Source organism: Euwallacea similis, chromosome 2 (assembly GCF_039881205.1).
Source record: "Euwallacea similis isolate ESF13 chromosome 2, ESF131.1, whole genome shotgun sequence".
In the NCBI taxonomy this organism is placed as follows: Eukaryota; Metazoa; Arthropoda; class Insecta; order Coleoptera; family Curculionidae; genus Euwallacea; species Euwallacea similis.
Genome location: NC_089610.1, coordinates 7,258,748 through 7,285,210, shown reverse-complemented (window position 1 = coordinate 7,285,210; position 26,463 = coordinate 7,258,748). Strand labels below are relative to the sequence as shown.

General features: G+C 37.5%; 4 protein-coding genes across 13 annotated transcripts in view; 2 read left to right on the top strand and 2 right to left on the bottom strand.

Moving 5' to 3' along the window:
* Positions 1-1,116: 1,116 nt before the first annotated feature.
* Positions 1,117-5,876, bottom strand: Cul2 (cullin 2). 6 transcript variants are annotated; one of them, XM_066405180.1, is made up of 13 exons: positions 5,594-5,876; positions 5,407-5,536; positions 5,162-5,324; positions 4,982-5,108; positions 4,534-4,922; positions 3,685-3,876; positions 3,475-3,635; positions 3,295-3,394; positions 2,857-3,237; positions 2,342-2,423; positions 2,097-2,281; positions 1,825-2,043; positions 1,117-1,777 (listed from the first exon to the last, which is right to left on the bottom strand). In XM_066405180.1, the coding sequence occupies exons 2-13, from the start codon at positions 5,523-5,525 to the stop codon at positions 1,646-1,648; spliced, it is 2,250 nt and encodes a 749-aa protein (XP_066261277.1). In that variant the 5' UTR covers positions 5,526-5,536; positions 5,594-5,876; the 3' UTR covers positions 1,117-1,645. The 6 variants fall into 6 exon arrangements, with proteins under 6 accessions (XP_066261277.1, XP_066261271.1, XP_066261281.1 ...); XM_066405174.1 differs by having other exon boundaries at positions 5,407-5,579; positions 5,665-5,876; XM_066405184.1 differs by having other exon boundaries at positions 5,669-5,876.
* Positions 5,877-6,233: 357 nt separating this feature from the next.
* On the top strand, positions 6,234-10,634 carry LOC136417228 (eukaryotic translation initiation factor 4H-like). The gene is made up of 5 exons (XM_066402812.1): positions 6,234-6,460; positions 7,613-7,899; positions 8,044-8,201; positions 8,258-8,450; positions 8,504-10,634. Exons 1-5 carry the CDS (start codon positions 6,423-6,425, stop codon positions 8,644-8,646), a joined length of 819 nt encoding a protein of 272 aa, XP_066258909.1. The 5' UTR covers positions 6,234-6,422; the 3' UTR covers positions 8,647-10,634.
* A 1,508-nt stretch (positions 10,635-12,142) lies between these two features.
* Flo2 (flotillin-2) overlaps positions 12,143-26,463 on the bottom strand; it is a 73,267-nt gene continuing 58,946 nt past the window's right edge. The window contains exons 1-8 of one of the 4 annotated variants that reach the window (XM_066405212.1): positions 16,730-16,815; positions 16,277-16,293; positions 15,875-15,880; positions 15,589-15,821; positions 15,159-15,278; positions 14,417-14,631; positions 14,136-14,319; positions 12,143-14,080 (exon numbers count right to left, since the gene is read on the bottom strand). In XM_066405212.1, the coding sequence (XP_066261309.1) occupies positions 13,880-14,080; positions 14,136-14,319; positions 14,417-14,631; positions 15,159-15,278; positions 15,589-15,821; positions 15,875-15,880; positions 16,277-16,293; positions 16,730-16,800 (1,047 nt within the window). In that variant the 5' untranslated portion in view covers positions 16,801-16,815 and the 3' untranslated portion in view covers positions 12,143-13,879. Of the gene's footprint in view, positions 14,081-14,135; positions 14,320-14,416; positions 14,632-15,158; positions 15,279-15,588; positions 15,822-15,874; positions 15,881-16,276; positions 16,294-16,729; positions 16,823-21,669; positions 21,967-26,463 lie in introns of those variants that run through there. The other 3 variants (XM_066405211.1, XM_066405207.1, XM_066405210.1) reach the window with 3 other exon arrangements.
* On the top strand, positions 22,979-26,425 carry LOC136418989 (glucose dehydrogenase [FAD, quinone]). Of its 2 annotated transcripts, none has more exons than XM_066405194.1 (5): positions 22,979-23,278; positions 23,924-24,124; positions 24,172-24,342; positions 24,394-24,653; positions 24,948-26,424. In XM_066405194.1, exons 2-5 carry the CDS (start codon positions 23,926-23,928, stop codon positions 26,205-26,207), a joined length of 1,890 nt encoding a protein of 629 aa, XP_066261291.1. In that variant the 5' UTR covers positions 22,979-23,278; positions 23,924-23,925; the 3' UTR covers positions 26,208-26,424. The 2 variants fall into 2 exon arrangements, with proteins under 2 accessions (XP_066261291.1, XP_066261288.1); XM_066405191.1 differs by lacking the exon at positions 22,979-23,278 and adding an exon at positions 23,753-23,864 and having other exon boundaries at positions 24,948-26,425.

The following is a 26,463-nucleotide window of genomic DNA, read 5'->3' as shown; positions in this document are numbered from 1 at the left end:
GATGTAATGAAATTAGTCGTCAACTTTAAGTAAAATTAAATATTTAGTTTTTTTAAATGAATATTTGTTAGTGTCGCCATCTACTAAGTAATAGCCAAATTTACCTGTTTTGAGACACAAATTTCTGTAATTTATTATAGTTTTCTGCTTGACAGTTTTTTACGTATTTTTTAAATATTCTGTTAGATGGAGAAACAGTGTGAATCCAGCTTCTGATAAAAAATATTATATATAATGCGAAATAAATTTCACTCCTAATTCAATTCTATAGTTAAAGGTAAAGTACAGAAGTTAAAAAATGTGTGGTTTCGGCTTTATGAAGAGTTGCGTGATTTCATTAAATCTAAAGATAAAAGTTGTAAATTAGTCGCCTGAAGAGATGGTTAGACGATACCAGTAATAAAATTGTATAAAAGTAACGGAGTGTTTTAATTGTACCGAACTATAAAATTTGTTATCTATATATATATATAATATGGCAGAGAAAATCGGTGATGTAATTTTTGGTAATGTATAGGCCATAATATGTTTTGGTCCCAAAAATCGAAGTTCGATTTGAGTTTTGACCATGGAAATCAAACCCGTATCGTCCACCTACTGCAGAATTTAATCTCGCCGATATCAGAGCACTCGATTTTTTACTTAATTTTTTAGTGCAAAATCGTTATTGGTTTTTTAAGGCAGCATTTTACTGAAATTCAACGTTTTGTATCAGGAGTGCAGAAATGCGACGAGGTATATTTAGCTTCTGATAGATTTTGAACTATTGTTGGATATGCCACAACGAAGTATTTTACACGAAATTCGACGTTTCGTATCAGGAATGCAGAAATGCGAGGAAGTGTATTTAACTCCTGATAATTCTTCCTTCGGTACCAAGCTGTATCGTACGGCTATGGCGAAACCCAATCTAGCCGAAATCAGAACACTCAATTTTTACCAATTTTTTTTTAGTGCAAAATCGTTACATACTCCATTTACTTCTGAAAACGAAGGTTTTTGGAAATTTCCAGTGATGTACATATTACTATTTCTGCATTTCAAAGCAATTTTTGGCAATTTTTTTCATGGATTGGGCAGGATCTTAAAGTTCGACCAATGACAAAGAAAGCAACGTAAAAAACATTTCATTTATTTAATAAACGATATCAATTATTAATTATAAGTAATTCGATAAAAGGCAGAGCCCGTCGGGTTAACAAAAAAATAGTTCGAATTATTCGATTAGCTTTAAAATCGGATGTCAGAGATGGCAAGGGGCTCCCCCTTTTTACATTTTATAAATATAAGGCTAAAGTAGTAAATTTCCGATGAATCAGCATCTGTATTAAACCTAAAATATCCCAGAAATACACTTAATTATACAACAATACGCCTAAAAATGAAAATGATGTATTTATATAACAATTACGTCATTTTCATTCATTTTATAATAATTACATGATTTTCATTTTATTAGATAAATATTTACAGTGCGCAATTTACAACTACTATTAATGGGCTGTTCATAACGTCGCTTCATGTAAACCGAAAAAATAAATTATAAGCAAAAAGTTCTAAAGTGAATCTATTCGAAACTTCAACTAAAACACTGTTGACGTCTTTGGGAAAACGACTAACTAAAAAATCGAAATGTCAATTTAAACTAAGCAACATAACTGTACTCTTCGCTAGAATGCGGGGTCCTCTCGATGTACTGTTTATCTATAAGAGATTCGATGCACTTCTTTATGAGGGGCACACTGGGAGCAAAGGACACTTTAGACTGCGTATAAACCTATCAAAAACAGTTAAAAACTTTCCTTAAAACTGCAATCAACTTACCTCTTGTATCAACAAATTGTGCTTGAGCACTTTCCGAGACTTCATTATTCTCACAATAGCTGCTTGCAGGTACATTTTGCGGTCTTCCTCGACGGAGTTCATCGTTTGCTCCACTTCATGAGGCGTTTCCTTTTGGATAGCGGCAGTGATCCGGAATTTTGTTCGCTTATTGGAATAATCCATGTTCAATCTCAGGTTTGTCTCTGTCTCGTCTAGTTCCTAATTTAATTAATGATGTACAAAATTGATTAATTGATTGGATGAAACTGTACCTCTGTATCAGCTAAAAGCAACTTGGAGTCGACTAAACTAGTGGCGTGCCTTTTGAACTGCTCCGAATTGAGTTGCAGAGTTTCTCTGATTTCTTTGCAAGATAATTGGTCAGTCTTTTCAAAAAGCAGAAGAATGGCCATTTGGAAGGTTTGCACCGTTACTACGTAAGGCTTTTTTAAATGACCTTAAAGAGAGTTGATTACATATAGTAAAGCTAAAAACACATGTGAAATTTCATTTTTACCTAGCTTAAGTTCGGCCTGGCACAAGTGGTGCAGCCAGGTCAATTTTCGGCCGTTAAATCGATCGTGATAGAAGGTTTCAAACTAAATGACAAAAATGTTGCATATTAATGTTTCAATGTACATCAACTTTATTTATTTTTATTTAATGAGAATGATTTCATTCAAAAAGAGTTATTCAGAAATAGCAACTTAAATGGAAGTTATGGTGAATGTGCTAGAAGATTTATCTCCGTTTTGCATCTAAGGAATGAGGAAAGAAAGGAAAAACCGACATCAGTTAACAAAATTAAGAAACTTATATAAGCACCAAATCGAGAAACAACGACAATAAAAATGACAAAAAAATTTTACTTTGTGGTGAATGCGCGAAAATTTGTTGACCAAATGGGTTCACTTGACTCGATAGGAGAGAAAAATTTCCAAAAATCATCTATTCTAATAAGGACACGTCAACAAAACATCAACATTAAATAAAATTACAAAAATATCATTTTTTACTGATAAAATAACTCACCATTTGGACGCTCTTTTCCAGCTGCTGAGGTAAGGCAAAAGAAGTAACTACCGCCTGCCCCAGTGGCCACGCTCCCGCTTGTAATACATAAATACCGAAGTTGATCCCCAAATCTATGTCTTTTTGCTTTGTAAACGACTGGAATTTATTATTTAAATCTGCCGAGACCGACATATCTGTAAACATCCTGTGCAGTTTGCTAGTAAATTCGTAACCACACGCCTGTTTCAGTCGATTAATCATGGCCTCCTCAGCGTCCATGCTTTGGGTCTGTTGATGGATCAGTCTCTTTGCCAACGAGCGCGAGTAAAATTTTTGGAAAACGTCTTTATCGTCTATGTATTTGAAGATGATTATGCTTTCGGACAACTTTTCGTCGACCTTAAAAATCTTTTAATTCAGAAAACAAACCCTTTGTTTTAACCGGTTAATAGTCACCTCAGACTCAGTGATACCTTTACTACTTTTCTTCAATAAAGTATCGCAATATTTCGCCAGTAATTCAGGGCTTCTGCAGGGAGATCTACCATCATTAGGCCTACAATTTCAATTCAATGAACCACCACATAGACACACTGGATATTATTTAAACATGAGGCTTAATTTTGGGATATTTACCTGTGATTTATGACCGAATTACAAGCCTTATCCAAGGCACCCATAAAATTCTGATCAGACTTAAAAACCTCCTTAATAAGAGCCCTGTACTTCTTATATACTGCCAGTAAATTTTCAACAAAATTGATGTGAATTGAGTCACCTTGAAGATTGTGAATTGCCTGCACAAAAAACTCTGCTTTAATTGAACACAAGCACAATATAACTTACTGCAAGCCCCTGATTTTTAATGTGATCAAACACAGTATCAACCAGCGCGACCAAAGCATTAGGAACACTTTTGAGCAAATCATACATATTAGAGAGGTCCATCTTTTGCTCATATCTAACCATATTTTGACACTCACTATAGAGGAACTGTAGATGCTCAGCAACCATGTGAAGCTCACATCTATGTGCCACCTAAAATACAGTGATTCTATAAATCTGAATAAGATGTTTTTTTTTCGTGTCTGGAGAGGTAGAATTATATATATATTATTCTTTTTTTGCCTGGGTAATGTCAACTTATAATGATCTAATTAGATTATACTGGACCAAAATCTGAAAATTCTAGAGATGATTATGAACACTTGAAAGAGAGGTAACTAGTCACTAAACCCGTCCAAATAATCAAGTATGTTTATAAAATTAACAAATTAAGTTAGTTATTCTCTTTTTTGAAAAGGGTAAAAGGAGAATAAAGATTCTTGACATTCAAATAATAGTCTTCTTATGTAGACAACTGATCAATGTCTTATTAGATATACAAAGGTACCAAAAGAATGAAGTCCTGGCACTTTCATCAAGGACATTATATGCAAGGAAATATTTAAATACTAATAGACATACACAGTATTGGTCAGTATAAGGTTTGATGGAAATTATCTTTCAATTAAAGTTCCAGTATATTTCAATATTTTAAACTAGTGATTCTTAAGATTCCTTATAAATTTAACATTACTCAGTACTATCTATTGATTTTAAAAACCTTCCAGAACATCTTTTTTCAAAATTTTGGAATAAAAAGCACCAAAAAAATTAGTGCCTGAATTTCTCCCTCTTTCCCCACAAACTTACCTTTGCAAGTGAACTAGCATGCAAAAACCTTCTAGCCCTGAACAATTCCTCATCAACTTTTCCTCGAACTTTCTCCATATACAAACTGACATCTTTCTCTTGAAGCAAAAGAGCTGCATTTCGCTTGAAGTGTTCTCCACTGGCAATTAAAAATGGCTGCTCAAACAACTCTACATATAACTGAAGCTGAGATTTTTTTTTATATGCTTGCACTTCTACAAAGCTCAATATAGTGCCTCTAACAGCTTCTAGAGGGATTGCTGGTGGTTGTCCAGCCCTGTCAAGATCAATAGCTTCAAGTAAAAGCTGGACTAATCTGTGACCTAAAGGCCAAATCATGTTAGATTGCCACACTTGCAGTGCTAATTCGCCAATTTCCATTTGATCTCCTGAAAAACAATAAAATAATGTGAAGAATATAAACGAGAGTTTTTAGGGGTCTAGTCACCTTGGGCAGTAATTGAAGGATCCGCACTGCCATAGATGATTTCAGCATCAGACATTTTTTGAGACTTTATATGTTGCTGATTGAGATAGAGGTACAAACTGTGGAGATATTGACTCCCCACTGAATACTTTTGGATGAAAAAAACTTTAACTACGATTTGTGTACTTAAAAAAAAATTACCTGGGACCAATAATGAAAGTAGTTCTTAACCAGATTTTGCTCTCCATCTTCCTGTACTTTATTGAGCAGTTGGGCCACATGATCTATTAAATACTGCTTAGTTTCTGCATATAGCCTATCAGCTAAAGGCTCTGGATGAGCTACACATAGTGAATACACATCACTGGAACAGAACTTTAGCTTTAATAAAACAGTGTTAAACATTGTACAAGAACAAAGAAATAAATGAACCTAATATTACTTACCAAAACCTATCATTCCACACAGTTCTGGGAACATGGTCCAAAGTGATAACACCCTTGATAGTGTCCCTAATAGCCCCCCATGTGGAATTGAAATCTACCTGTCTCGGTTTCAGAGACATTCTTTCTAGAACTACAGAGTATTGCTTTACTTGTTGAATGACAGTGCAAAAATTCTCTCTAAAAATACCTCTTCTATTTAGTTCAAAAATCGTCTATAATCAGTATTGACCACACAACTCTGAGAAATTTATAAATAACTTGCCTTTGATTTCAACACTGAATGTTTGTCCTTGATTCAACTGGGGGGCTGATGGAAAAATTTTTTTAAAACAAAATTAGGAACTAAACACTTAGAGGAACAGGGCAAAGCGAAACTTGAAATCTTTATTCGATTTCACGGGAAAGATTAATTGAAACTTAAAAAATTGGAAGGAATTCAAAAGAATTTTCCAAAATACGCAAAAACTACAAAAATAACCTATTTTTCTGATTGACATTGAAAGTACTGACAGCTTTTAGTGTCAATTGCAGGAGTAACTATTTCGGAGTAGACAATGAAAAATTTAGCTTAAATTGAAAACAAACTAAAAACTTCAAAGTTTCTATGATTCTTTGTATTCGAACTGGCTACCTCTATTATTTTTTAAGGACGCAATTAAGGTAATAGCCGACTTGATTTAGATTCGAAATTAAAATAACAACAATTACATAAAACCTGAACTACTCTTCTTACTCTGACCACCCAATAAATCGAAAGCAACCCCAAGCGATCCTCCATTGTTTTTTTTTCAGTCAATCAAAATTGAAGTGGGAATTGCATTTTTGACAATTTTCCCGAGAATTTTCTCAAACAACTTTCCTAAAATTCCCAATAAATTCAAATTGTTCGCGTTCTCATAGGCAAACTCACTAAGTTCCCCTGGAATTGCGAGATTCCCACAATGAAATGATCTATTGGCCATTTTTTGCAGCGTCGCTTGTCATCCATTTGCGCACACGCTAGTTCAGTGGAAAACATGGCCGGTAGAAGTGGATACGACGACCGGGATAACAGGTAAAACCGATTTTTAACATAAAATTCGCTATTTGACTCTTCGAAACTCTTGCTACAGGGTGTCTCCATGTGATCCCCAATCCTTCACAGAAATTCTTACAGTAAATGCTTTGCCTTTAAGGCAAAGATCACCTGTCCCCCTTGCCAAATGCAAAAGGGCGCACATGCTTTGGTTTTTTCAAAAAGGCTCATTTTGGGACTTAATTATTACTAATGTGGCATTGGAGCACTTGAATACATTACCAGATGAACATCCTTTCACTCATTAGCACAGAATTGAAAGTTATGTAAAGTGTTTACTCTCCAAGTATTTGGAGATGAACCCAACCTCATCTCCAATTGCTGATGGGTAACAATAGGGCCTAAACCTCTATGTTTCAATAATAGTTTGGTTATTTTGCATCAATTACACTTAGAGTAATTTGAATGACAATTTGCTTATCAAATTAAAGAGTTTTTAATTCAATAAAGTACTTAGGAGAAGATAGTGATAAGGGCGTCCTTGAAACTAAACTATAAAATTTCATCCCTTTGAAATTATGTAGGTATAATTACTACGGCAAACCAAATAGTTATGGGTTAATTAAGCAAGGTAATTGGCGCCATATCTTGGTCTTTATTGCAAGGGCATGTTAGGTGTCCTCAACTGTTTGGAAGTACTGTTAGAACCATGTAGAAATAAAGTTTTGTAGTCTGCGAGTCAAAAAGAAAGATCTTACAATGGTAAAGCAATATAGATTTTGACAAGACTCAAAGAATGGGTGCATTGAGATTATTGGAGTATTTTAAATTGGCTATGCAAAGTACCGCTATAAGAAACCACTAATGACACTGTAAAGCTGATTTGAGGTGCAAGTATTCTATTAACTGTTCTGTCTGCTTTTTTCAAATTTAGATTAATAATCTCAAGTTTTTTCATGTGAGCTCAAAAATACTGTTAAAATTTCTGAATCTAGGACTTATATAATAGTTTATAATATGGTAAAAACCCTTTAAAAAATCAGCATTATTGTATCATTATTTAATTTCATTAAATTTACCAGAAACATGCAGGCCCTGTTAACTTGAAAATAAAGGCTTATCATAGATTTCTTGTACAGTTTTCTTCCATAACTTATATTTTCTCAACCCTCAATCATTTCTCCTCTTCAGAGATTTTGGAGGTGGTCGCCGTGGCGGCAAGAAACCTCTACCCACCGAGCCTCCCTATACCGCCTACGTCGGGAATTTACCCAATGGTATCGTACAGGGCGATATCAATACTATATTCAAGGGCTTAAATGTCAAAAACATCCGTTTGGTTAAAGACAAGGACACCGATAGATTCAAGGGCTTTTGCTATGTCGAATTTGACTCTCTAGCTGATTTGGAAAATGCAATTTCCATGAATGGAGAGATTGAAGTCGAGGGGTGCGTCGTTAAAGTTGATGTCGCTGAGGGTATGCATATTTCACTTACTTTATTTGTATAAGGCGGCGTAAATAAATGCAGTAGTATTCGAATAGAAATTTGTATCTTTAACCTGATATGTTTATGTTCAACTAGGATTTTTCTTGTTGTTATGATAGATTTTTATTTTTAAGGTAAAAGAAATGACAGGGGCGGTGGATTCGATAGAGGCGGCAGAGGAGGCGCTAATCGAGGACGTAGTGGCGGTTTCCGGAATGACAGGCCGCCACACGGCTTCAACGATGGAGATTTCGACCGAAGGGGGCCTCCCAGAGGCCCTGGAAACTTTCCGGTTTGTCACTCCAATGTAATCTTATTCCTCAATTTTCTATCTACATTCCTGTATAGGACCCTCGTGGGGGCAATCGAGGAAACTACGGCAACTTCACAGGCGAAGAAGGACAGTGGGGTGGAGGCCCTAAGCCAGGCCTCGGTCCCAGACCTGGGCAAGGCTCTTTCGGAGGTCCTCCAGGCCCAGGAGGCAGACGAGGAGGCGGTGGCCCCGATAGAAAATTTGACGACTTACCAACTGCAGCTCCAGGTAAGTTTTGACAAATAAACTTACGAATTTTTATATTTCTTTGGAAACTTTAGATACGTCGGGTAGGCCGCGACTCAAATTGCTGCCACGCACTGTCACCGACCCTGTCAACAGTTTGGCGCAGACGTCGCGTAACGCGGCCATTTTCGGTGGCGCGAAGCCCCGCGAGGAGAATCTGGCTGAGACGCGGGAATGAGACAGACTTAAGCTCGCGCAGGCGCTCAGTTTGACTAAAAAGTGAGGCGATCGTGTACAATAGTGTTGTTGTGTCAGGCGAAGGGAGGGGGGGGGGGGGGGGGGGGTGGCTGGTTTAAATTCGATTTTAATGATTTCCTCTTACAGTTAGTGAGATTTCTAGCAGAAACTTCAGAAATTTCCAGTTTTTACCAATCACTCCCCGGATCAGAAAAACTATATTATGGAACGTGCTATCGTGGCAACTCCTAACCAAACCGAGGACTTGATTTCCAACTTTTTGTGTTGCGCTCTATCGCACACGCCACCCTTCAAATCCTAATATAATCATTTTCGTTTTTAACTCGTTTTTTATTACTATTAAGTAGTTCTCTTTTGTAAGTTTCAAAGAAATTAATTGAATTACTGGATGCCAGTCTGAGCAGTGCGTTTTGAATGTACATAATTATTATATTCTTTTGATTTTTATTATTGGTGTTTAGATTAACTTATTTGGCGCTTAATTCGAAAAAATGACGTTCTAAGTCGGATTGCTGAATCATGGCTTTGGTTAGATTCACAGTGTTCGCATGACATCACTTTTTCAATACATTTCAGAAACCATGACGGACAACATGGATTCTTAACGAGCATTAAAATGCGCGGCCTTCTTCCCAATTTAACTAATCTTGCAACACACCCTTTCAAAGATCCCAATGGAATTTTCACCACCATATTTTACGAACGCATATAAGGGATTTGTTTATGTCAGATTGGTATTATTGCGGCAAGAATGCATTTCTCATAGACGTCAAGATTTGTTTAGGTCGAGCTGATGAACCAAGCTTTAGCCATAATTCAACAACTCTGCCTTGGTGGTGAATGTTGGTTGGGTTTCAGTTACTTTTCGTTTTTAATGGGAAAAGTGGATGTTAGTTGAGTCTAGTCTGCCATAAGAGGAATTTTGGATAAGGTCAATTCATACAGGGCGAAGTTGAACATCTTGCAGCAAGAAGAGAGAAAATTTTATATTAAATCTTATTACAAGCAAACCCCTCAATCATGGGCATTTACTAATTAATACAAAAGTTGCGTTCGACTAAGGGACTCATTAGAAATGTCGTTAGCAACACCTGGTATGTGTCCATATATCGACACAGTAGAAATCAATTTTTAGCAAATGAAGTTGTCTCCTTCTTGAAGCAAAATCCTCAATTCCTAAGGTTTTCTTACCCTGTTTAACTGCTACCTACCTATACATTATATGAACTATAGCATTACCCTTGAAATTCATAATGAATGCGAATCAACTAATCTCCTACATTTTTTACTTCAAGTGTGTCTGTGGAATGCCTGGAGCGTTTTAGTATATACTTTTAGTTAAGTTCATTACCTATAAAGTCTACGCTTAGCATTTTTCTTATTATACCTTAAAAATGGTCTAAATTTTGTTGGACCTTCCCAGAGGGTCCTTTTAATTTTTTGAATGTATTGTTCCAGATATGCCAATGCTTTGTAAACACACCGCGAAAGCATAATAATACATTACGTTTCTCTATTCCTAACTAATGGTAGACATCATATCTACTCTGTACAAAATTGTTTCTTAATTTTGAAATGATATGGTTTGCGATAACGTTAAATTTCTGTTGTTTGTTAGAGGATGTAGTAATAGTATATTTTCCTTAATTTATATTTCTGTGAGGCTTTGTTTTTCGTAAACTCTTTAGCTAGATTTGGTTTCCGAGCCCAGTTTTCCAGCAAATTGCTTAGTAAAGGCACTTTGACAGGAAATTTTGTAAAGTTAATGTATTTTTTAAAATTCAACGTGAAACATTGAAACGTGTGGCGTCGTTGCAAAGCTTCGTCGATTTTTCTATTGTACGTATTAATGTAATGTATATTACCTCGAAATTTTGCATTTGACGCCGGAAGACGTGCCCTACACATATTGTGTAATCGGCGCGATCTTAGTTGTATAATATTAATAATAAAAAATCACAATATTAATTTCGCATTTTATTTTCCTGCCCAAAGGTAAGTTTTTATTAAATAAGGGGGATTATAGGAAGTGGATGTTCAGATCTGTCGATGAGCTTGTCATCCATATTCGGAGCTTTATCACCAATAGCCAAGAAACTCATTTATGAATGGTGTCTGAGAGAACAATGTCTGTGAACCCGCAAAAAGCTGCATCTTTTAAGACCACCGGTTCTTCTGGTGAACAACATTCCGTTTGTAGTAGACGTGATATAGTTATTTAGGAATAACCCTAGATAAAAAAGAAAAGACAGAGGAAGATTAGAGAAGCGTGGCAGAGAGATGGATGGAAAAGGAAGTCAGTGGACAAAGGCCTTAGCTCTAGAAATTAGAACTTGAATGGATAGAACACATGGTGAGAACAGCTTTCACTGGGACAATTTCTGAGAGGGTATGGAAGCTTTTAAGCACATATACAAGAATAGGTAAAACAATAGAATCTCACACATGCCGATCCTGCAGAGTAAGCACGGATAGCATAAAACATCTTTTTCAAGTGCTTAAAGTAACAAAGAACAAGGGAAACAATGTAACGATAGGACAGGAATTGATATCGGCAAATATAATAAATGAAATGGTTGAAAGCATAGGAAAGTTTAAACTGATTGCAACTTATATGGGGGAGATACTAACGATAAAGGAACAGGATGAAAGAGACGAAAAGAGCGAAAGATGAAACGTAAGAACAGGGAAAAAATGCTTTCCGGGGAAAAACCCGTGGTTGGGTTTTATAGTGGTAAAAATCTCCGCCAACTTTTTTCGATCGTCAACAACAGAGAGAACCTTTTGAAGGTTTTCCCACAGCGATAAAAATACCCTAGATAAGACGCAAAATTGTCCATTCGAACATGTAAGCACTACTGCCGTAAAAATTGGGATATCAAACTCCTGCACTAGCACTAGGAGGTAGTCATCAGGTATTACTTGCAAGGCAAGCGAAGTACTAGAAGATTTGTAGATAACGCAGGTCTGTCTCAGTGAATTCAGAGGATTTTTAATTAAATCTACACTTGAAATCGATTCACTTAGCATCCCTATGCATAATAAAAATGGACAAGTAGATACCTACATTGTTACTTAAATGATCCTTTGGTTCCAAAAGAAATGTGTTATCTTTAGCTTTAATGACAGTTTCTTAACTTTATTCAGAACATCACTAGAATGGCTGCTCAGGTCTGGTTCAGTCAAACGCCTACGAAGACCTCTTGAGAATTGAATGAAGGAGGTGCTAAATCTGCATAGGAAACTGCTGCAAGCCACCACTGGATCGTATATTGGATGCTGTCAACTGTGTTATCACGTATGTATGTATGAGATTGGACAAGTGGACAATGCCAAGTGCGGCTGTTAACACATTCTTAGTGAATATCTAGTTGTTGATTGACTAAGATTTCAGAGAATATACAAATCCGCTCATTGTGCTTCTACAAAATCTCACTTGACGGTCTTGAATTTTATTTCCTTATAGGGAGTAAAATTTGCTGGGTCAACTGTAGCGGATGTTAAGGCTAATAGGTATTCTAGATCATGGAGCCAGGATAGTTATACGCCCACTCATGTAGAATCCACTCTAATCTAATTTATTAAATGAGAACACAGTGAGCGAAAAAAGTACATTCGTTCAAACCACAACACAATAACGAGTACATTAGTAACAACACACACTTAGGATTTACGTTCTATAATAATAATAATAATAATAATAATAATAATAATAATAATAATAATAATAATAATAATTAATAATAATAATAATGTAATATCACGAAACTAAATCGCGGCTTATTCCATAAGATGAGCTAATATGTCGAAGCTGAACGGAACACAGAAGGTGCCCATTTCGTTGAACGCACCCCCTCTAAAACACGGACTTGTTGTGGAACATCTTATCAAATAGGTCGGTTAAATATTCAAAAAATATGAATAAAAATGAAGTTCAATAATAAATAAATATGTCAGTTCAGCTTTAGAACTAAACTGCTGCAAAAATTTAGTTTACTATATCGTTTTGGCAGTACAATGTAGTTGATTTACTTCTTAAATGTTGGTCGATAATTTACCACTTAAATTCATCAAACCTTACGACCTTAAGATATAAGCTAAACTGAAGCTCATTTGAAACACATAATATGAATATTTGATCTGCTTGGGGCACTTTGTGACCACTTAATTTCCAATTCCTAGTTAGTTAAACGAACATTTTACAGGCGATTTTCACTAGCATTTGACAGGCGCGGTTCACGATTTTAAGATTTGCAGCTTTGCTTCTTTAGGAATTAACATTTTACTTACCAAATAATGTGGATTTAATGTTATGCTCTGGACTGAGTCTCAAAGGCAACATATGCTTCAATACAGTTTACGTACAAATTGGTGGAAACTATTTATTTAAATTTTGGTTTCCATGGAGGACGTAATGAGTTTTCACTTTTGTTCCAGAAAGGTACAAACGCGTCCGTCGCTCTTGGCAATGTGCCGCAAAATTACAAACGTACAATGAATCTGCTTGCGTGTGGAAGGTAAAAAAAAATATTTGTGGGTAAAACGTTGTACGTACCACGGACCGAATGGAGGTCCTTTGCTTCGCACGGGGCCTCAAACTTCGGTAACAGATGAAACCTTCTCTCAGCCTTCTACAGATAGATAACTATTACACCAGCCGTCGCCACGGCCTTAATTTCAATTAAACCATTATAATTTATATTATTACAAAAGAAATAAAGGCAATTTTACAGCTTCTTATTAAAGTAGTCCCCTTTTAGTCCCAGTCCGTTAAATATGATATAGAATTCTGAATGTGAAAAATACACCGCAACTTACTGCATGTCGAGAATGAGGTACAAAAATATATAACACTCTTGCAACATCACTTAAAACTTACTTTAAGCCATTTAAATGCAGAATATACTTTTACCACATTTTAATCAAAGACTTTCAGTACGCTTTACTTAGGTAGTGACTACAGTGAGAAGCATTCTTTGTACACATATAGATATAGTCTTTGGTTTAAAAAGATTTATTTGGCGCAATAATTTTACCCACTTCTACTGATTTTTCTCGTTTTTTTGTCCAAGAAATATCATATTTTATGCGCCCCTTTACCAAATTTCCGCAATCTTTGCAGTAAAATTAAACAAAAAATGAGTTTAGTATAAGCATTCGTGAAATTAAAGTGTCTGTGATTGTTTTTTGTGCATGCAAAAAGCCTTAGTTCCCTATTTTACCGGAGTGACAGTGCTCAATGTGGCCCCCGGAATTTTGCCCAGAATCTTTGACAAATCGACCCCCGTCAGTGCATTGACAGCAGGCGGTATTTGACCCACTAGCCGCGCAACTTCTCCCGTTGTATTGTCCTGACCACCAATAAGAACAACTTCCTCAGTTTTGGCCAGTGGTGCAGCGATTTCGGCTGCAATCTACAAATACACATAAAATATAATTTGCTGTGTATGCAGTTTAGAAGGAAATTACTTTAGGAAGGGCATCCAAAACTATGCTCATGATGGCGGCGTCTCCGTATTGCTTGTAGACGGCAGCTTTCATGCGCATTCGTTCAGCTTCAGCCTTACCTACACTGGAAATGGCTGATGCTTCAGCTGTGCCTAGTTTTTTCACTTTCTCGCTTTCAGCTTGGGCTTTTTGAATTGTCTGAGTTCTGAAAAAAAAGTTGAATAAAAACACCTATAAAAGTAGAATTCTTCTCAATCTCAATTACTCCCTTTAAACTTCCCCAAAAAAAATAAATTTCTTACCCTTTTCCTTCAGCCAACATTTGTATGCGGTAATTTTCTGCATCTGCCGGTAGTCGGACAGTGGCGTCCAGCTCTTTTTCCTTCCTTAATACTTCCTGAGTTTCGATTTCGATTTGTTTTTTTCGTTCAACAACCTCAATCTGAATTTCTTCGTTTCGGATTTTTTGTCGGATTTTTGCCGCTTGGAGGTCGTAGGCCAACTGGGCTTGTGCTTTCTGAGAACAGAATCAAATATGTATTCACCAATTTTTATGCAGAAAATCTGAATATTTTTTGAATTTTGACAAAAAAGTGAACGAGCACGTATGTCGCTACATGCTGGTAAAGAATGCTTATTTGGCACTTATTTTTCTCCGTAACTTCGTTTCTCTCATTTATGTGTAGTATACGATATTGCTTATTGAATTGGCATGTTTTTAAGCCGCAGAAAATTATCCCGTACAAAACAAAACACCCCGTGATAGTCCGCAATATACATATAGGCCTAGAAATTTATGATTAATATTACGGCTATGTGCCTTGCCACTTTCGGTGTATTCGCTTAACGCAATACTTAATGGATTTAATGGACAATGAGTTTTTGAAATTTTAAGTCGCAGTAAAGCGCTCGTAAGGCTTATATTGTATTCTCTTCAATTAGTGCCGTATCTTTAGAAAACGCTCAGTATATGATAAAACAATACTCATCAAAATTGGAATTTTGCCTTGTGGATGTTACGAATATACATATACGATACATTACCGCTGTATTAATTTCCTGGTCAAAATTAGCTTTCTGCAGTTTGTACATCCTGGAATTGTCTTCAATCTTGGTGTCTGTTGAATATTTAATGTCCATGGCAGATTTCTGACATTCAGCTTCCTGAAAGGGAGGTCATTTATTTCAGAACCAAAAATGCAAAAACACGCGACAATATAACATCAAGCATATCTGATAAAGGTCAAAGTGTATGCTTTCTTGGAGCATAAAATTATGTTCCGCAATGGCCTCGTTGCTGTCACAAATGCGGCCACGTTCTGAAATTACTTATTACTAGGTATTTACAGCACATTGCCATTGCGGAATTGTACAAGATATCATAATCAAGGCGAAAACTGCAGTTAAAACATTAACTAAATTCTAGAGTACGCAGACGATAACCTTTGACTCTTTTTAACTATGGCATTTTTACCCTAATTCCTGCATCCCTATTGGCCTCGGCCACCCCCGCATCAGCATCCCTCTTGACCATCGCGGTCTGGGCCTTGCCCAACGACGTCAGGTATTGGACGTCATCATAAACGTCTTTGATGGTGAAAGACAATATTTCGATGCCCATCCTTCCCACATCCGGGGCAGCCACTTCCCGCACCAAGGCAGCAAATTGGTCCCGATCTCTGTAGACTTCTTCTACTGTAAGAGTTCCTAAAAAACGACATGAGTTATAAACACCTTATGGCAATTAGGTATGGAGGTGCGTAGATCTTGTCGATGATATATCCGAAAGAATGATAATTTCGTTTGTCCTAAAAATAAATTGACCTCTATTGGTAGTAAAATGTTTACATACTAAACGCCTATGCCATCATATCAATACGCGTAATACACAAACGTAATAATGAGCTTATTTGGATTTTTTCCACAACAAGAACCTTCATTTTAAATAAACGAGTGCTAATTGAAATTGGGGTACCATTGAAATAATTAAAGCGTCGTAGCGTCCTTCGATGCTAAGCAAGAGGCATAAGGGCAAACTCGCTCTTGTACACATAAATCAGCTGATGAGTGATTGCGCCTTCAGCATTTTTTAAAAGAAATAGGAAAGAAAAGGGAATTCTTTTTACCAAGGATAATGGGTGTACTGTAGAGCAGCAAATTGCGGATGTTAAGATCACGTCTGGCCTTCTAGTAAATTATTCGCAATAATTCGCAGACAGCTTTGAAGCAAACGGATCGCGTGTTAATTTCTTTGCAGAAACGAGTATAATAAAATAAATACAATGAAGTGTTCAGTTAGGCAGGTTAATGTCATGGATAATGGGGAACGTTTATCACTGCATACAGCCTACAAGAGAGCCTCGCGGGCCTTATGGGGCACTTGTTCTTACGGCTTCCGAGACGTGTTGAAACACATTTGAGTCATTCTGTACAAATATACACCAATGAAAAATCTATATCCTTATGGGCAAAAATCAATCATTTTAGGCTGAATTATTAAGGAAGCCTTCAGGCATCAGAACATCTAATACACGAACCGCGTAAATGTCACATTTCCCCTCATTCCTTATTTTTCTTTGACCTCTAATTGATAATTACTGTTTCGAACTAATTACCTGACGATGACTGCGTAGGTGGCACCTACTGTGAGGCTCAGACTAACCAAACTCATCCATAGAAGCTCCATAGGGAACCAAACTGAACCGCTGCTTAAATGCGTCAGAGACACCGGTCGAAATCACTGAAATGACAGCCTGATTGCGATTTTGCAAATGACGCGAAGAGTCTAATCGGCACAAAAAATACTAATAAAAAATTGGATATAAACTTTATTCTTTGACACGTTTGTTTGGTGATTTCGAGAGTTGCACAACTGTGTCGGCTTCAAACTGGTCGATTCGAACGCGTGTTTTGGTGGGATTTCCTCGAGGAATCCCTCCTTATTTTTCGAAGAAGTCGCAAGATTTGCGCAAAGGCTTTTGTTTATTGTTTTCCATTTTCAGTCACAAATATGTTTCAAATTTTACACACTATGACGTCATGTCGCATTAATTGTCAACGTAGAGAAAAACAATTGAAGTGCTCTGCTGGCAATTGATTGAAGGATGTCGTTTGTTTTAAATTAATCCCTAAAAAATATCCTCTTTGTCTGCTTCATGATGGTTTAGTAATGAGTTTGAAGGCGACAGGCGATTCTCGGCGGCCATTTTGTGACGTAAATAACCGCCTGGTGACATCTAATAATAATTTGTCAAACTATCAGCTCATACATCAATTTTCAACCTTACATATAGGGTGTTCCAAAAAGGTCGTACCAAACTTGTCGGGAACATTGCGATGAACGATTTTTGCATAAAAACCCTTAGCTAAAAATGAGCCATTTAGGCGCCGCTCATTTTTGTTCAAAAATGTAATGTTAGCTCGTTGACACCAAAAGACTCCGATATTTAATTCGTTTTAATAAAGGTAACGCAAAAAATGTATAATAAAGGTTCAAAATAACGACTCCCAACCTGATTCTATAAATTTGCTTGTTAAATCATTTAATTGTACACCCGCTGTAAGATGTGCTGCGGATCTTGCTGCACGGAAAGGGAGCCTGCCATTACTCTTTTCAACAGTTCCCCTTGGCTGACCTAACGAGCTTCAATCGGAACTTCGGACTGGCCCCTTGATAGGTCCGCCTCTTCCTATCCACCGCTCAAAAAAATGTTGGTTTGGATAACTCAAGGCAACACGAGGAAAACATGCGGGTGCATCGTCACGTTGGAACCACATTCTATCCTATGTACCCATAAGAAGGTGTGCATTGTCCAATAGCTCAGGAAGTATGCCTTGCAGAACATTTAGGTAGATGTTACCACTTAGGCCACGTGGAAGCATTTATGGGCCAATTAAAAAGTCGCCAACAATACCGGCCCACATGTTAATGGCAAATTGGTTTTGATGAGTTCTGGTCCATGTGGCGTGAGAATTGTAATCGTCCCATATGTGGGTATTGCGACTATTAAAGCACCCATCCATAGAGAAACAAGCTTCATCAGCGAATAGAATAGTCGAACTAAAATCCGGTTGGTTTGCAATACGTTGTAAAAACCATTGGCAAAAATGTACCCGTGACTGGTAATCTTACGGATTTAGTGCTTGCGCTTTTTGAAGGCGATAAAAGTACAAAAGCTGATGGTGAAGTGTCTGCCACACTGTTTGGTGGAGAGCATTCGATTCGCTATTGCATGTGTGCTGGTGGTAGATCGTTCATCAATTTGATGCAAAACCTCTTCTTTAAAGGCTGTGTACAGTACGTGGATGACCAGTTTCTCCATCTAGTTTAAAACTACTTGTTCCTTGTATTCTATGATGTATTGCCGAAGATGTCTTTCGAGACGGACGTCAGCGATTTGGAAAATTCTCAGCAGTAATTTGTTGGATGTATGAAGAAAGATCTTATGGACTTAGCGTAAATTATGATTAGTTTTATATCCATTTCAAAGGCTACGTTGGGGTTCACGTACTTTCCACATTAAAGAAATCACTTTTACGGACTTAACTGAATATATATCTTAAAATTGACCAAAATGGAGTTAATAGGTTTTCCTCGTGCGCCTACGATATTTAAAAAACGCAAGTCCGGTTGCAGGCGCAGACGTGAGAGAGCGACCGTGTTAATCATGCTAATTAATGTAACTAATTAATTAGACTCTAATGTGCCAAAATAATAACTTAAACACTCCTCTGTACATCTCAATCCAATTCTCACTTGCCCCTAAAGTATGAACCTGAACTAAACTTTCCTCAGAGTTTCAATGATTTTGCTAAAACTCTTCCCCATACCATTCAAAAATTATCAGCAATGCAAACTTAAAAAAACATTATTTAAATAATAATTTAAACTGATTAGAGACTTAATCGTTGCTTATATAACCTCAATATTAATTAAACTTAACACCAGATTAACACCACAGCATTTACGTGGGTGTCCAAATACGTCAAGATAATATGTACAGGGCGATTCAAACTTGGCGCCCTGGGCCTATTATGGTCAAGCGGAAGCCGGAATCAAAAATCGAAATAGGGGTTCTTAAATGAAGTCCCCTAAGGTCTATTTTTAGTTGAAAACTAGATTTTTCTAAATGTGGGAAAATGGTGTCCGTGACGTTACCAATATTTTTTTCTCAAAAACACACTTTTTTTCTATATCAAGAAACTTTATATTATTCTAAACAATGTTTGTAAGAACAGTTCTTTTGTATCACTTTCTGTTTCAAATCTACAGTGTGCCATTTTATAAAGTCAATTTGTCAGTAAATATAATATACAGGGTGGCCCAGTTGCTATTGGCCACTATTGCTATCTTCTAAACCGTAAACGTTACAAGTTCGGTTAAATTAGACAAAAGTTGTCAAATTTGATGACAAGTTATAAGGTGTACAAATAAGTTCCCGCCGTTTAACAAAACATGGCCCCACCAGTAGATTATCTTGAAATTGTCAGATGTAAAACGTACTATCGCAAGTTTGGTCATCTAGTAGCAACTAACTAACCTGAACTAACCTTAAAATATTAATGACTCCCTATCAGCATCACATAATTTGTTTCGTTGAATAATGTCAAGTTTTGCGCCGAATAAGCGTCTTTTGCGAGAACTTTTAATTTGAAAAAATCTGCAGCTGAGGTACATCGATTGCTTGTAGAAGCATATGATCAGGCTGATTTAAGTGAGAGAACTTGTCGCGAGTGGTTTCACAAATTTAAAAACGGTGAATTTCACATGGAAGACAAAGAATGCAGTGGAAGACCTAAAGTGTACGAAGATACGGAATTAGAGATATTGTTGGAGGAAGACTCATCTCAAACGCAAAAAGAATTTGCACTTACATTAGAAGTGACTCAACAAGTAATTTCGCATCTTTTAAGTGTTGGGAACTGGGTTCTTTATGAATTGAAGCCGAGAGACGTTGAACGCAGATTTTGCATGAGTGAAATGCTGCTTGCCAGGCATAAAAAAAGTTTTTTTTTGCACTGAGTAGTCACTGGCGATCAAAATAGATCCATTACGATAACCTAAAGAAGAGATAATCATGGAGACCACCTGGTCATGCTTCAATAACGACAGTCAAACCAAATATTTATGGAAAAAAAACCCATGTTGTGTATTTGGTGGGAATCATATATTATGAATTGCTCAAATCAAACACAACCATTACTGGAACTCTCTACCGAACACAATTAATAAGATTGATAAGATTGGGCCGAGCACTCAAGGAAAAACGCGCCGATTACTACTCCAGACACGACAAAATTATTCTCCTACATGATAATGCTCGTCCGCATGCCGATCAAAACCTATTTGGAGACACTTAATTGGGAAGTTCTACTTGACCCGCCATATTCGTCAGACCTTGCCCCATCCGACTATCACTTACTCCAGTCGATGGCACATGCCCTGTCTGAGTAGCGCTTTACATCATATGAAGATACCAAAGATTAGGTCGATTCATGAATAACTTCAAAAGATGAAGATTTCTTCTGACGTGCTGCCAGAAGCTGTCGAATGCTGCCAGAAAAATGGGAAAATGTGGTGGCTAGCGATGGACAATACTTTGAATAAAACATAATGCACCGTTCTTTCACGATAAATTCCTAATTGTTGATATCAAACGGCGGAAACTTATTTGAACCCTTATAACATTAAATAACGCACACTTTCTTATTGAAAGTTCTCTATATGCTCCCCTCCAACTTCTGAGCATTTGTCCATTTTTTTTAGTTTGGATCACTCTGTAAAATGAGCGCAAGATAATATTTTAAATGTGAGATTATGAAATGCTTTTGTGTTAGCTGAAATTATTGTTATTTCAGATATATTGTGATATTATCTCAAATATAGATCTAATTAATCATTCGATCTCTTGAGGGAGCAATAAATAGATAAATACAAAAGCAAAATGGCAAAAAATCAGCTGTTTAAAAGTACTGACTTTTCTTATCACTATGCTGATACTGAAGTTCAAACAACAAGGGTTTCCGCGATTGGTAAAACGATATAATTCCTTTACAGACAGGCATAGAAAACTGAATCATTTCGCACATGCAACTGTCGGGCTTCTGTTTAGATTGAGCCTTGAACGCTATTAGAGTAATTGTTTCAGTTTTTTTGAATGCTATACCTACTCATTCATTATGCGTTAGTTCATCATCTAACAGATATATGCTGAAAACTTTAAGATATGTTTGTTTCTATGTGAGAACCATAGTTTTCCCCGCATGAATTAGTGCAACTATGTACTTTGTTTGGGTGCCACTTACGACCGTCGGACTCTCAATAGGATTAATTATTTTTGCCAGGTAAAATTTGGTTTTATTTGCTTATTACTTAACCAGTTGAAACTCCACAGGAGAAGGGCTCACATTGCGGAGTACGAAACCGCAAAATTTGACAAAATCCTTAAGAAGGAGTTTGCCAAAATTCACCCAACACCTGGAGCCCGCGCCAATGATTAAATCTCGTACTTCATCGAACCCAACCAAACACATATCGGCTACTTCTTAATCTCACCTAAAATAGCTCTCAAATGTCCTTCCAAGGTCTGCAATATCGTTGCCTTGATCTCGTTCACGGTCTTGCCCAGAAACTGTTCGCTTGCCGTATGCAAGAGTTCGTCGGCTTTCATTATTTTGCACTGAGCCACTCCTGTAACACTCAAGGGCACACCTTGAGAGGTCTCCACGCTATCGCACTGGGGATTCAGAGTCATCACTTCCAAAGAGAGTCTTTGGACGTCAGTCACCAGCCACCAAGCCCAGGACCAACCTCCTACTGTGGTGACGCGTTTCGTTGACCCACAGCATCCTCCTGCAAGAAAAGAAGAGAGGAGAATTAGAGTACTGTTAGAATTGAATAAACATGTGGTTATTGAGGAATACTCATAACTCGTTATTTTTTTATTCTAAAGCTTTAACAGTCCTTGAAAAGAATATGAAGGGGAGTTTTTCTGGGTGACACAGGGATGGTAATTAAAAATTTCGCCCAGAGTACCAGACTTGCTAAGGCCGGCCCTGTGTGTAATAATAGATTACTCCTTTCAGCGTGGTTCTTTTATTAAATGCGTGTAAACACCGAGACACGTAACACAGATAGTTCAAAGATTTTAATACAAGTAATTATTATTTATCAGGTTTTTTAGTGGCCGTGTCTCGCACGCAGACGCCAATTTAGACAATTATTCTGAGTAATATTATACTTTTATTACATAGAAGTGGCGCAATAAAAATCTTTACAAACCTGGCTATTAATTATTAACTTTAAAATTTGCATAAACATTTAAACCAATTCAATGAGAGTGGTTTTGTCGCGAAATTTCTTGACGGAATGATGAACGCAATAAACTTCACCGAATCATCTCATGAAATTTTCTGCATCGCCAGTCTCCTTTATGAAAAGTGATAACGATCCTTTCCTTACCTGCTTTAAAGATTAATACATAAATCAATCTGACCTTGAAGACTCTCCACACTTATACGAGCAAATAATATGAATATTAAGTTAATAGTCCTTTCTAGAAAAATCTAAGAAAGTTCCACATTTTGCGGTCAATTTTCCCTCGGCTTAGTACACTTTCACGCTAAATAAATCCAAAGATATCTGCCATACATCACGTAGCATTTAACATCTGTAACTTTCCTTGGTACCGCCTCTGCTTGTAGTGAATACGAGGACAATAATTCAATTTACTAAAAGGGCAGTCACAAACTTTAAAAAAACCACAAATTTACTACTTTATTAGCAAATTTAAACCCGATAAATTGCCTACAACTAGCCACTTTTCTCACAGCCCCAGTATAAAGTACTGCTAGATCGAGACATTTCTTCTCGTACATGACCAACGTCAACGATCTTGAGGTACAAGTATTTTCTTCAATCCTACCTTTCTTCAGTTGGTGCGGCCTTGTCCTCGGATAAAGTCAAGTTCAATGGTTAAAACTTCAAAAATCAATAGCCGGGACCTTTTGGTGAAATTAATTAGCAAAACTGTGTCAATGTACAGTTTTAATTTCAATTAGTTTTGTGATAGTGGCATTGAAGAAGTTGCGGTGTTACATTATGCTCAAGTGGTGCGGGTTATTGACGGATTAAATTCGAAGAAATTTAGAAACAATTAAGTAAGGTAAGTTGCGAGTAATTTTTAACATGCGCCTGGACGGACGCCCCTTTTAAGAATTTGACTCAAGCAAGGAAGCACAAATGTGCAATCTGCTTTCCATAGACTTCTTGCAAAAACCATGTAGCATTGCACGTAGACCAATAGCTGTGTCAAAAATGGTAACGCAGGTGTTGTTATCATTGTATTTATGGGGTCAAGTTAAGTAGAACGAATGAAGAACGGTGTCGCAAAAAAACACAAAAAAGTCATAAATCTATCCATATAGAAACTTCTACAGAATTTTTACAAAACTACACAGATCGCTAGACAACTTCTCTATATTGGAGTCCAATTGAAAGCCCAAATGATCACTCTATTTCATGAATATTCAATTACATAATCTAAATACTGAGTAACCTCATGAGTGAGGAAAAACGTGTCCCGTTCACAATCAAATGATGAAATAGAAAGTGAAAAAAATACGTGATCGAAATGGCAAAACGCAGGATCTTGCAAAAAAGGGCACAAATCGGTGTGTGTTCTCAAATCAATGATTAACAGTCTTTAGTGAGCACTGATGGTACCACCATCATGGCGTGGTTAGCCAAATGTTGGTACTCCCATTGAGATCGCCATAATCAGTTCCGATAACACATAATTTTTTTCCAGTAATGAGTGGATTAACTGGAGAAATCCTGGATCTTGGGGCAGCCACCGCTTCCAATTTGGGATATTTCATCCCTACATTAGTGGCAGCAATCGCCTATTTCCAGTACGAGCTCCTGGACCCTGAAGCTAGGCCCATAGACGTCCCTACAGACTCTCTTTCCGACCGATACGACTTCATTGTTATTGGTGCAGGATCTGCAGGTAGGGCTCGATGTTCGGTTGACGATCCACGCAACATTGACTTATAGGGGCAGTGGTGGCTAGTAGGCTAACTGATGTGGAGCAATGGAAGGTGCTCCTACTTGAAGCGGGAGGAGATGAGACTGAAATATCCGACGTTCCATTGATGGCAGGATACCTGCAGCTATCTCAGCTGGATTGGCAATACAAGAGTGAGAGACAAGGACAGGCATGTCTAGGTAAATTCAAATTGAGTTTAAGTATCGTTTGTAGAAAAATGTTGAAAATAGGAATGGTCAATGGGCGCTGCAACTGGCCTCGCGGCAAAGTGATGGGAGGCTCCTCAGTCCTCAATTACATGCTTTATCTCAGAGGCAACAAGAAGGACTATGATACGTGGGAGAGTCTCGGCAACCCCGGTTGGGGCTACAAGGACGCCCTGTATTACTTCAAGAAAAGCGAGGATAACAAAAATCCATATCTCGTTGGGAATTACCATGGAAAGGGGGGATATTTGACTATCTCGGAAGCACCCTACAGAACGCCTCTGGTGAGTTAAAATTTAATACGATTTTTACGATACGAAAAATTAGCAACAATTAAAAAATCAAATGAAAGAGATACACGTGGAAAATTGTTGAACCTTAAAAGATTATGATACGCTAATGGTGTAGGGTGAATTGGGATAAACCAGTACCAACCTGTTGAGCACAAGGTTGGCGCAAAATCGGGTAGGTCCACTTGCCCTTAGACCTGTCACTACACTCAAATCACACATTCGATTCTTAAAAATAAATTCATTATCACATAACTAAACATCACTGTAAACCCTTATTGGTTTTAGGCGGCCTCGTTCATCGAAGCAGGTAAACAACTAGGTTACAAAAACCGAGACATCAATGGAGAACACCAAACGGGATTCATGATGGCCCAAGGAACCATCCGTCAAGGTTCCAGATGTTCCACCAGCAAGGCTTTTCTAAGGCCGGTGCGACTGCGCCCTAATTTACATATAGCCATGAGGGCCCATGTCACTAGGATCCTCATTGACCCATCCACTAGAATAGCATTTGGAGTGGAATTTATTAGAGACGGGAAACTGCATAGAGTTCGAGCTAATAAGGAGGTGATTTTGTCTGCTGGTGCAGTAAATTCTCCCCAGCTGCTGATGCTCAGTGGAATTGGACCAAGAGCTGAGCTGGAGAGGTTTAAGATTCCGTTGATTCAAGATTTGCAAGTTGGGAGTAATTTGCAGGATCACATAGCTTTAGGAGGGCTGGTTTTCACAATTAATAAACCAGACTCTATTTTGTTGGATCGGATATATTCCGCAAGTTCTTTGATGCAGTACGCAGTGTGGGGTGCTGGACCATTGACTATAATGGGAGGAGTTGAGGGCTTAGCATTTGTGAACACCAAATACGCAAACGCCTCAGATGATTTCCCAGACATAGAATTTCACTTTGTCAGTGGGGGGCCCCACTCAGATAAGGGAACGCAATTGAAGAAAGCCCATGGTCTTTCAGACTCCTTCTACAACGCAGTCTTCAAGCCCATTGAGGGCAAAGATGCTTGGACTGTGATTCCCATGCTGCTGCGCCCTCGAAGCAAAGGAACAATAAGGCTGCGCAGTAAGAACCCCACAGACTACCCCCTGATTTACCCTAACTATTTCTTTGACGACTTTGACATGAGGACTCTGATTGAAGGCGCGAAGATTGGGGTGGCTTTGAGTGAAACTCCGGCCTTCAAAAGCTATGGGAGCAAGTTTGTGGAGTTCCCCCAATGCGCTCATTTCGGAAAATTCTCGGATCCCTACTTCGAATGTATGATCAGACTATATTCCGCCACCATCTATCACCCTGTGGGCACAGCCAAGATGGGACCCTATTGGGATAAGGACGCTGTGGTGGATCCTCAATTGAGGGTGTACGGAGTCAAAGGTTTGAGGGTAATCGATGCGAGCATTATGCCCAATTTGGTGAGTGGGAATACCAATGCTCCAGTGATAATGATAGGAGAAAAGGGAGCGGATTTGGTAAAGGAGTTTTGGTTGAAAACTGCTAGGATTAATAGTGTTTATAGGACGTTGCGAGGAGTTTAGCGTGTGGTCGATTATACAGTTGAGTTCGAGGACTGAATTTGTTATTTGCTGTAAGCACACCGTGGGTTAGAAAACCAGTGATTTTCTGATGGACGTATTGTTTCGGCTAGAACACTCCCAAAGATGAACCCATAGAGTTAAATATACATATATGAACTATTTTTTTTACTAATAAACGATAAAAACTATTTTATTGATTTGTGTATATTTCTCAAAACTTACTTTCACATTTCCCTTTACAGTGTTTTGAAAACAA